An 11,037-nucleotide genomic window follows, 5' to 3' on the forward strand; every position below is an offset into this window, starting at 1 on the left:
CATATAAGAACTATAGAATAAATAATAATAATTCATATAAAATGATCATTTTTTTTTCTATTTTCAGCTTGTTGATTTAGATTTTTTTTTTCCAAAATGCAAAACTGTAAAAAAAAAAAAAAAAAAAAAAAAAAACCACAATAAATATAAAGATCTAAACAGTAGTGAAAGAGTCATGCTGTAATGATAAAACGCAACCCGTGATGATCTATGAGAACATAATAAACATAATAAACTAAATAATTTATCGTTTCCCGGCACACTCATTTGATGCGGTAGTCAGCTGATGAAGTCTCAGAGCCGGTGGTTTGAGGCTGGGAGATCTTTCATGCTCAGCAGGAACCTGCTAAGAAAAGTGGCTTTGCCTCACATCATGTGGCAGGTGTCACAAGGACGCTGGCGCTTAGCTAACGCTAGCTTCAGCCTGTGGAGGTAGTCTGAGTGCTATGGAGAAAAAAATTCAACATATTTGCAGACTGCACTGACTGTGATTTTTCTTTCTTGAACACCGAGTTTGTAATAAAAGTCATGTTTTCCCAGCGAAGAAAGTTGCTGCTGATTGCTGCTGTACCTTTTACCAGCTGCTAGTAAGTAGTTTATTCATTGCTAGAGACTCAAAGCACTTTTGTATGTCGCTCTGGATAAGAGCGCCTGCTAAATGCCGCAAATGTAAATGTAAATGCTAGTAGGCAGAAGAAACAGTGCTTACAATAAGCACATAGAAATGTTGGTTCCCATGGTTTGCTGCTGTATGCATTGTGTTAGGTGTTAGTTAGAGAACACTAGTGTGAACAATGCGAGAAAACCACATGTTCCATTCTATGTCTGTGCAATACCAAAACACAAACAGGAAAAACGGTGGGTTGTGCTTGCTTATACTTTTTTTCTCTGTTTGTCTTTCTCTCTTTCTTTTCTTAATATCCGATTCTGGGGTATGCTCAGTACAGACCATAGAATAAATACAAATTCAAACCAGACATTAACTGCGTTCGAAATCTAATTATGTTGAAGATGATTTCGTCTTGGATTGTAGTTTTGACCTTCAGCACTGTGTGTAAGTGTGATTTTATGGAATCGTATATCTTACTCTAAACCTCTATTGTAAATCTATGTTTATAATCCGCCTTTTAATTTGTATTCATTATCTCAAGCTGCTAGACGATTATACAGGGATGCTGCACAATTCCTCACAGAGACACCAGTTTATCAGCCCCATAAAGTGATTCTTGTGGATATCGGAGACCCGGCTACTTTGCAGTGTTGTGTTTTTAAACAACAAACCGGCATAGTAGCCTGGTTTAAGCAAACAAACAGTAAGGAAACTAAAATCGTAGTCAAGTTCTTTAAAAATGATGGAGAAATACTAGACACACGCACTGGGTCACAGTTGTCCCGAATCCAAATAGAACGCTCTTCAAACTGCTTTAATATGACCATTTTACACACGATTCAGTCTGATAAAGCCACGTACTACTGTGTACTACTGACCACAACCAAACCTGTGTTTAGTAACGGGACTTACTTGAAAATCAAAGGTAGGATTCATTAAGATTTTAAAACTGATTACAAATAATAATGAAGTGAAGCTTCAGAAGATGAATATTATGATGAATATTTATACTATAGGTGAGAAGGTTGCCACTGCCTCAGAAACTTCTAAACCACCTGCAAGTGATAGTTCATTAGTGTATAAACCAACACCACATGGAAACATCGACATACAAGAGAAAACAGGTATGATGTCTTATCATTGTGTATCAATTTATTATATTTCAATCTTAATGCAACAAAAATTGCATAGAAAATGTTTTATGTATTTGGTTTCTATATTGGACAGTGCTCGGTTTGGGAACGGCTTTGGGTTTCTGCGCATTTCTGATTTCCTGTCTCATTTATTGCATACTGAAGAAGTGGAAATCTGAACAAAGTAAACATTTTTATGATTCAATTATGAATTGAGAAATAATTTCTCTCAAACTGACTACTAGATGTTTTTCTGTTTAAATAGTGAACACTTCTATGGATAATAGACCAGAAACGATGCGGGTACGTACTGATTTTGTAACTTTTGATTATATTCTGTTGAAAATGATGTATATTTTTCTTCATATGCTTGTGATAAGATTCTTGATATAATTAGACACTTTGATGAGATTTGCACAACAATATCTTTTGAAATGAAATCTTTTCATTTTAAAGCTGCTCTTGTTCTGTGTAGTTCATGCAGTTATACATATAACACGGTTAGTACATGGAGCTAAACTTCTTTGTATGGTTTTGTATGATTATGTTTTTCAGAAATCTGAAGCTGAAACATTGAATTATGCAGCTATAAAATTCACCAAAAGGAAAGCTGATTCTTTAGATGAATGTGTGTATTCAGAAGTCAAATTTAAAGTGACCAATAAATGATAAGTAGCACATGCTACATGAAAATATTTCAGCAAGTGAATAATATTTTTATTACAATATTGTGATAAAACCTGGTGTAGATAAGTAAAGTTTCTGTACATGTTTATAGTACCGAATGTATTTTTTGTCACAGTTTTTACTTTAGCTACCAGTAAAGTTGCAAAAACCTTCATTCTATGATTACAGGATTCATGGTCTTATGTGTGTGACTGCCATTTTTGTTGACACAATTAAAGGAAAGATTTCGAATTATCTCAGAAATACACACACGTGCATGCATGTTACTCAAATACTGTAATATTAAAGCAGAATTTGTGATTTTGTGAATATATTGTAATGAGAATTTTGTTATTAATTTGCTATAGGTAATACAAATAAGAACAATTTAAAGTCATGGCAAAACATGACTATACATATTCACTCAATGTACTAATTATATCTTCTGTTTTATATGAATATGTTGCATTTTTAGCTTCTTTGATCATACTTTTCGATCCGATTTGTTTTTCTGCAACGAGTATTATATAGAATTTACAATAAACAACAATGGAGCATGAAAATGTGTGAACGTACAACATTTGTGCAACAATGGAAACAAAGCAATATGGGTTGTTACTGAGATTCTTTTATTTTATTGAATGAAAAAACAATTAGATGCTACATTAGTGAATATATGTGGGTGTGCTCAATACAAAAGAAAGCAAAAGGAGAGGAAAAACAATTCATGTGCTGTTCTGTTTCTTTAAATTACTGCTGATCTAAGTATCTCATATCAAAATAGTGCATATACAGTGATTCAATTGTTTTCTTAGATGATGATTTCTATTACTGTTTAGTTTTGTGCAAGGTGAATTATTTAATATAGAATTTCCACTTGAGTACAATGAACGTTGTGTGAATGTCAAACTAAACCACATTTTGTCCCTTCTGTGCAACAATGGAAACAAAGCAATGTGGGTTGGTGTTGGATTTTTTTTCTTTTTAATGAGAGCCAATCACATGTTATACATGGGATCATGTGGGCGTGCTTAATCCAGAGCATACTGTATATAAGATTCAAATCGCGCTTCAAGTGCATTTGTGTTGTACTGATAATTATGATAGAAACAGTATAGAATTGTGAGAAAAATGAAAAATGCCTGGTTTCTGGATAATAAGTTTGACCTTCAGCACCATGTGTAAGTAATGTATATTCTAGAATTAATTTTATGTGATGGCTACAGTATCTGGAATAATTATTGTGTGAGATGTGTAAAATAATTGTACTAACATTTTGAAGTTTAACATTTTGATCAAATATAAAATTTTGCTACTTGAATAATGAATTTGCTTTTCTAGATGCTTTCCAATCTGGTAGATGCTGGGATTCTGCACAATCCCCAACAGATCTAGAGATTTATCTGCCTTATAAAGAGCTCAGTGTGGATATCTGTGACTCGGTTTATCTGCGATGTTGCATTCTTCATAACAGAGGAGGAGAAATCTTTTGGTTTAAGCAAGAAAACAGAAAAATGCCCGTGTTTATAGCCGGGCCGTTCGACCCAGCTGGGGAGACGTTTCACAATGATTTCCAAAATCCACGTTTTCGGATTAGAAAAGAAGAAAACTGCTTCATTCTCACCATTTTAAACACCACGCTGTCTGATGAAGCCACGTACTTCTGTGCTCTCATGCATTCAGCTGGGACTCAATTACAAATACAAGGTAGGAATTTGTTTAATCGTGTGACTACTTGAATGTAGTATTATTTTCTTTAATATTACTGCTGCCATGTGGTTCACTAAAAGTGAAATTTAGACTTTTAAATATTAAGGATTTATACATGCGAATGTATTATTGTATCAGGAACATCTAAAGCAGCTGTGTGTGATCATTCTGAAGCAACACTGCATGGAAACAGCACTTACATGAACACAAAAGCGAGAACAGGTTTCAATGTCAGTTAACATATATTTTACAATTTATGAATGATCCTTATTCATAATATATAATTGTGTTCATGTTTTTCGAACAGGATCAGAAATGGTTGGATCTCTAAATTGGACGGTGCTCAGCTTAGGATCAGTGTTGGGTTTGTTCGCACTTCTGATTTCTTGTCTCATTTATTTCTTACTGAGGAGAAGCAAATGTGAAAAATGTAAATGTAAGTGTTTTCAATTTCCTAACTACATTTAACTAGAGTTAAGTGTCAGAAAGAATACTTAATCTGTTTCTGTATTAATAGTGAAGACTTCAATAGAAAACGCAGCAGAATCGAGGCAGGTACGTGTACAGATCAGTAAACACTTCGTGTTATAGCTTTAATGCAGTGAGTGTAGTAATGTATTATATCGTAAATATGTATTTTTTTTATGAATAATTGGTTAATCTGCTTTAAATGTGGCTTTATATAAAATCTAGATTTATTTTGTTGCTTGCTTTGTTGTTGTTCAGTGCAGTTAGTGTGGATAGTGAAGTTATCTATATTGTATGGTTAAGACTTTAGGCTTAACTTTTTTGACATTTGTCTTCTTTTTTTTCAGGAATCTGAAGCTGAAACAATGAATTATGCAGCATTAAAATTCTCCAAGACGAACACCAAACCTGGAAATAGAAAATCCGGCTCATTTGATCCGAGTGTGTATTCCAGTGTGTATTTAAGTGAGAAAACTGTCAAAAATAAACGACACATTAATACATAAATTACACTACAAAACTATCTCAATGTTTATGAGATTATAATAGTATATATTGTTATAACAAATTATATATTAAACCAACAATTATTTATGTCAAGTTTAAAATGGTTCTAGTTCTAGAATTATGTGGAATTATGTTAATAGGAAAAACCTAAATAATCCTAAAACCTAAACGTATTTTTCAAATGGTTTACAGTATATAATAACATATGCAATGAATTATTATTAAATAAATGTTCCTTATATTCAAGATATTTTAGCAATGTACAGTAAATAAAGCAACTCCTATTGTTTTATTTTTGTTGTTTTTAATGCTTTTGTTTATCATTTGTAAAAATATAATTTGTATGAAGCCCAATATAAATGTGAAAATCAATCTAATTAAAGATTCTTTGAAACATGATTCTTTATAATGAATATGTTTTTGTGTATTTGAAAGTGTGTTAGACATAAATCTAGGTCAAGGAATGTGACCGTTTATATTTTAATCAGTAGTGAAAAGACTCAAAGTTGTGGTTTATAAACGAGTTGCCCAGACCGCAGATTTTACACTGTTAAACATTAGAATCGGGGTTATGGTTTAGAATTGATGTTAGGATTAGGGTTTAGGATTTGAGGGTTAGTAGTTAAGGGTTTTGGGTTAGGGTTTAAAATTTTGTATTAGGGGTGGGGTTTGCGGTTAAGTGTTAAGAATAATTTTGGGTTTAGAGTTTATGGTTTGAGTTTAAGATTAGTAGTTTGGGTTTGGGTTTAAGGTTGGGGTTTGGGGTTAGGCTTTAAGGTTTGGGCAAGGGTTTGGGTTTAGGATTTTAGGTTTTGAATTTTGGTTTAGGGTCAATGGTTTAGATTTAAGATTTGTTATCTTTTGTATCTAATATTTACTGTTTAGTGTTATGCTCCAGAAGAGCTTTATTGGAAACCAGAGTGTACTCACTGATGTTGATCAGTGGTGTCCTATAAAAGTCAGTCCACTTCTTCATAGCATCATTATAACACCATGGCTGTAGAAACCATCCACATTATAGAGAAACGAAGTATAACAGTGAGCTGCACCACAGACAGGGATCTCATACAGAGAGAAATAATTCTATTACTAATGCAAGAATTCCAATGAACACAATTCAACAAGTTTCCTTTCACTGTAGCCACAACTGCACCACCCACATACATAATTTCTAGCAAATGCACTGATAATTACCTCATCAAATGACTCCAGTTTTTTTGTGCAGTTTGCATCAGATGTGGGGTGTAGCTTTGACTAGCGTGCTGTCTGACCATCCAATCAAAGGACAAGGAAATACAATGCTTTTGGACGTCTTCAGTGGGGACTTGAGGAAGCAAGTCTCAATCTACTGTAATTGGTTAAAGTAACAGCTTTACGTAAAATGGATTTGAATCTGTGGAATGCCTGCAGGGGTTACAGTCATGGTCTTATGGCAATTCTCTTTGACCACAGCAACACATGACAGCTGAAATCTGATTGGATAGAAATTCGAACTGAAAGCTCCAAGACGCAGGACACCTGAAAGTAAATCTATGTAATGATAAGAATAGACTATTGGGTATCATTTAATAAATGTTAATAGACAAAAATATAGTAAAGCATAAGTCAGTGGTATTGATTCCAACAGAAAAGGCCTTGCTGGCCCTGATGGCCTGCCACTGGTCTTAATGTATATGAGGTTAACATCTGCTATGACATGATGTTCTCTTTCAAAGGCAACTACTGTACAGACCAAACAAATTGTATTTTTCTATCTAGAGACTATTACAATTTTGACATTGATGGAGCAAACAAAAGGTATGGAGACTGTGTACACTGGGTATCACCATAGGGCACCATCCTACCATGTAGACATTGGGATTGTGCTCTGAAACTAAATAAAAATCTGAACCAGCTTTGAGGCCTACAAACAACATACTACGATCATATAGAGTCATCAGTTTGGATACAGCAGTCGGGCCTTTAGTAATTCAAACATTACTGAAATGTTTCTGCATGTTCTTCTGCTCAAAATGTTCATCACTCTGTGGGAAAAGTTTTGTACCAAAATAAAAAAAGAAAGCAATTAAATAAACAACATCTGTGTAGGTGCATGTGAGTGTAAACCACATTTTCCATTCAGTCATAACATCTATGCTATGCAACTATGTTTAGTGCAAAAGCAAAACACTAATATGAAAGAAAAATGTGGTCTAGAGCTAGACTGGTCAAAATACCACGCTATCTTTTTTTTTTTTTTTTTACAAATCACATGATCTATTCTGGGGTGATCAAATAGGGACCGCCTTTAGTATAAATATAAATTCAAACCATTTATCAAGTGCATTCAGATTCTGACAATAAATGAGGCACAAGCAGAGAAATAAGAAAAAAATGCCAGCTTTCTGGAATTTCATTTTGATCTTCAGCACCATGTGTAAGTAATGCGAGCAATCTTCATCTACTGTTCTTTTGATTGCTGTTTAATTACCAGAAAGCTCTTTATTATTACTTTAAAGCACATTAGTGTGAGTTGAATGTAGAAATCCAAATTTTTTAATTCTGTTTAAGGTTAAGTCTAATAATCTTGTTCTTCCTAATATCTGATTTATTAATATGTTTGCTTATTTATTTATTATCTGATGTATTTGATTTTTTTCTAGATACAGTAGAACCTGGTGGACGCTGGGTTTCTGCACAATCCCTCACAGAGCCACCAGTTTATCAGCCCGATATAGAGCTCAGTGTGGATATCGGAGACTCGGCTACTCTGCGCTGTTGTATTTTTGAAAAGATTGGGATGATGGCCTGGATTAAGCAACCAACAAGGAAAAAGCCTCAAACCATCGTCAGGTTCTTTTCAGCTGCTGGAGAAACATTTAACGATGGATTTGAAAAGTCTCGTTTCCAAATAGAAAGATCTACAAACTGCTTCAATCTGTCCATTTTAAACACCACTCAGTCTGATGAAGCCACGTACTACTGTGCAGTGATGAGACCCATCATTGTGTTTGCAGAAGGAACTTATTTAAAAATTAAAGGTAAGATTTGAAAAAATAATATTTTAAGCTACTGTAGAGATGTTTTATTTATTTATTATTAAGGATTAGAGACATTCAGTGAATTCTGATAACTTTATAGGTATGAATGTTACAATTTCATCAGAAATGTCTAAACCAGCTTTGTTTGATAATTCAGTGGCGTGTGAACCAACACTACATGGAAACATCAACTCACAAGATAAAGCAGGTAAGATGTTGCATAAATCAGCAATACAAAAAAAAAAAAATCCACCTAATAATAATAATAATAATAATAATAATAATAATAATAATAATAATAATAATAATAATAATAATAATAATAATAATAATACAATTGTAATAAATAATAATAAATACTAAAATAGATTTGTATGTTGGACAGTGCTTAGTTTAGGAACAGCTTTGGGTTTGTGCGCACTTCTGATTTCCTGCCTCACTTATTTTCTTCTGAGGAGAAGAAAATGTAATCAGTGTAAGTGCTTTTGTTTTATTTAATAAAGATTATATATAATATATATCTTTACTTTATTTAAATATATAAAATGTAATTTCTTTATTCATAGTGAAGCCATCCATAGAAAGTACTTCTGCAATGAAGCAGAAACGTGTTCAGGAAAATAGAGTATGTACTGTACTTTATTTTATACTATTATATATGGATTGTGTTGATCATTTTATTCACTTCTTATTCACACCATAAATATTTTGCATTCATATACTTCAACATACAGTATAACGATCATCTACTTATTAAAATCTGCTCAGATTTGTACACATTTATACTGAATAAAATTGTATTTCATCTTTTTTGATTTCAGATACAGGAATCTGACTCTGAAGCTCTGATTTATGCTGGTTTACAATTCCCCAAAAGAAAACCCAATGCAGAAAAAAGAAAACCTGGATTTTCAGAGTACTGCGGTTACACTGATGTTGAATATCATTAATGATCAAAGGTTTTATTTCTGTATTTATGCTATTATAATTTTTTTATTAATAAATTAACAATGATCCTAATTCTGATTAAACAATGTGGCTGAATGTATGTATATGTGTGTGTGTGTGTGTGTGTGTGTGTGTGTGTGTGTGTGTGTGTGTGTGTGTGTGTGTGTGTGTGTGTGTTTTATGCCCGAGTTTTAGTTAAAGTTTTTTCCAAATGGAGAATATTGGATTTTAGTAGATTATTATACTGTGACGTTTCCACTGATCTGTTTTTTGATAACAATATTATCTGTTTTTTTGTCACATTTTATTAGCACTAGTAAATAAATAAAAAAAAAAATGTGATAAAATTTTACTGTGTTTGTAGTAAACAGTGTTTACTGTGTGACTGTAAATTAAAGTAAAAAAAAGACGTTTTTTCGTTCTAGATGTTCATGTCTTGATTTTATCGAAGCTTGAAATTGTAAAGACTTCTAAAAGAGACAGGGGATTCGGAAAGTATTCAGACCCCCTTCACTTTTTTCAATGTTGTTATGTTGCAGCTTGAAACTACAATCGTTCATACATTTTTCTCATTAATCTACACTCAGCACCCTATAATGACAAAGTGTATTTTTTTAAATAAAAAACAAACACCTATCACATGTCTATAACTATTCAGACCCTTTTTTTTTGGTATTTAGTTGTAGCACCTTCTGTAGAAATTACAGTTCGATTTTTTTCGGGTATGATGCAACAAGCTTTAAACACTTGGATTGGGGGGTTCACACTGAGGTCCTGAGTGCTGTGGATCAAGTTTTTATTGAGGATTTCTCAGTGCTTTGCTCCATTCATCTTTCCCTCAACCCTTTAGTGTTTGGGGGTTAGGGTTTTATGATTTAGGTTAGGGTTAAAGTTTGGGGTTATGGTTTAGAATTATATATATGTGTTTAGGGGTACAGGTTGAGGATTTGGGGTTAGGGTTTAGGGTTTGGGATTAGGGTATGGGTTTAGAATTTGGAGATAGGGTTTTGTACTTGGGTTAGTAGTTATTGCTTTGGGTTTATAGTTACTGATTATAGATAGGGTTTGGGTGAAGGACTTTAGGTTATGATTAGGGTTTAGGATTAGCATTTGGAGTTAGTTTATGAGTTAAGGATTTGGGGTTAAGTGTTTAAGTTTAGGGTTTGAGATTTGGGTTTAGGGGTAGGGTTTGGGGGTTAGGGTTAGGATTTAGGATTCAAGGTTAGGGTTTAGCATCTGGGTTAATAGCTGTGGTTAAGGGTTTAGATTTAGTGTTTGGGGTTGGGAATTGTGTGAAGGGTTTTAAGGTATGGTTAGGCTATAGGAGTTGGGTATAGGAATAGCATTTGGAGTTAGGGCTTGAGATTTGGGTTTGAGTTTAGGGTTTAAAATTTTGGTTAGAGTAGTTAGAGTTTGTGTCAAGGGATATGGTTTAGATTTTTGGGTTAGGGTTCATGATTTGGGGTAGGGTTTTGGATTTGGGGTAATAGTTATGGTTTAGGGTTTAGATTAAGTGTTTGGGGTTAGGTTTTGAGTGAAGGGTTTTAGGTTAGGGTTAGGGCATAGGGTTAAGGTATAAGATGAGGATTTGGGTAAGGGTTTGGTATTTAGATTATAATAATAGTAATAGTTTGGGTTTGGGGTTAGATTTTAGTTTTGGAGTTATAGTAAGTTAATAGTTAGGGGTGGGTTTAGGGTTTAGGATTTGGATTTAGGGTTAAAACATCTCATAAGTAAAATAAAGGCAAAATATTGTGTTTCTGTTTAAAGCTGAAAAATGCAAACCTGAATTAAAAAAAATATTGTTGAAAACAAGCCAAAGAGGCATGTTGCTGGTAGTTTAAATGCTGCAGTAACTCTCAAAGATGCTAGTAGGCAGTAGAGAGTGTTTATCCAAGAACCATTGGAACCTTCACATGATTCCACCTATTAAATCATCTGATTTGGGATTTCAATAGATTATAAGGTATGGTTA

General features: G+C 33.4%; 2 protein-coding genes across 3 annotated transcripts; both read left to right on the top strand.

Annotated features, from left to right (window-relative positions):
• The first annotated feature begins 1,154 nt into the window (after positions 1-1,154).
• Positions 1,155-2,428, top strand: LOC310736473 (uncharacterized protein). The gene is made up of 5 exons (XM_083559986.1): positions 1,155-1,535; positions 1,627-1,734; positions 1,838-1,927; positions 2,009-2,046; positions 2,299-2,428. Exons 1-5 carry the CDS (start codon positions 1,430-1,432, stop codon positions 2,410-2,412), a joined length of 456 nt encoding a protein of 151 aa, XP_083416112.1. The 5' UTR covers positions 1,155-1,429; the 3' UTR covers positions 2,413-2,428.
• Positions 2,429-2,432: 4 nt separating this feature from the next.
• On the top strand, positions 2,433-5,429 carry LOC310736472 (uncharacterized protein). Of its 2 annotated transcripts, XM_083559984.1 has the most exons (6): positions 2,433-3,590; positions 3,751-4,116; positions 4,258-4,341; positions 4,427-4,555; positions 4,637-4,674; positions 4,935-5,429. In XM_083559984.1, exons 1-6 carry the CDS (start codon positions 3,548-3,550, stop codon positions 5,091-5,093), a joined length of 819 nt encoding a protein of 272 aa, XP_083416110.1. In that variant the 5' UTR covers positions 2,433-3,547; the 3' UTR covers positions 5,094-5,429. The 2 variants fall into 2 exon arrangements, with proteins under 2 accessions (XP_083416110.1, XP_083416111.1); XM_083559985.1 differs by lacking the exon at positions 4,258-4,341.
• Positions 5,430-11,037: the final 5,608 nt, after the last annotated feature.

Source organism: Silurus aristotelis (genome assembly GCF_946808225.1).
Source record: "Silurus aristotelis genome assembly, chromosome: 14".
Lineage (NCBI taxonomy): Eukaryota > Metazoa > Chordata > Actinopteri > Siluriformes > Siluridae > Silurus > Silurus aristotelis.

Bases quoted from the DNA above. Each gene is read 5' to 3' on its own strand.
- LOC310736473 (XM_083559986.1), top strand. From the start codon at position 1,430: ATGACCATTTTACACACGATTCAGTCTGATAAAGCCACGTACTACTGT. The intron at 1,928-2,008 runs GTAAACATTTTT...CTGTTTAAATAG, and splicing joins GAAGTGGAAATCTGAACAAA to TGAACACTTCTATGGATAAT. The intron at 2,047-2,298 runs GTACGTACTGAT...TATGTTTTTCAG, and splicing joins ATAGACCAGAAACGATGCGG to AAATCTGAAGCTGAAACATT.
- LOC310736472 (XM_083559984.1), top strand. From the start codon at position 3,548: ATGCCTGGTTTCTGGATAATAAGTTTGACCTTCAGCACCATGT. The intron at 3,591-3,750 runs GTAAGTAATGTA...TTGCTTTTCTAG, and splicing joins TTTGACCTTCAGCACCATGT to ATGCTTTCCAATCTGGTAGA. The intron at 4,117-4,257 runs GTAGGAATTTGT...TTATTGTATCAG, and splicing joins GACTCAATTACAAATACAAG to GAACATCTAAAGCAGCTGTG.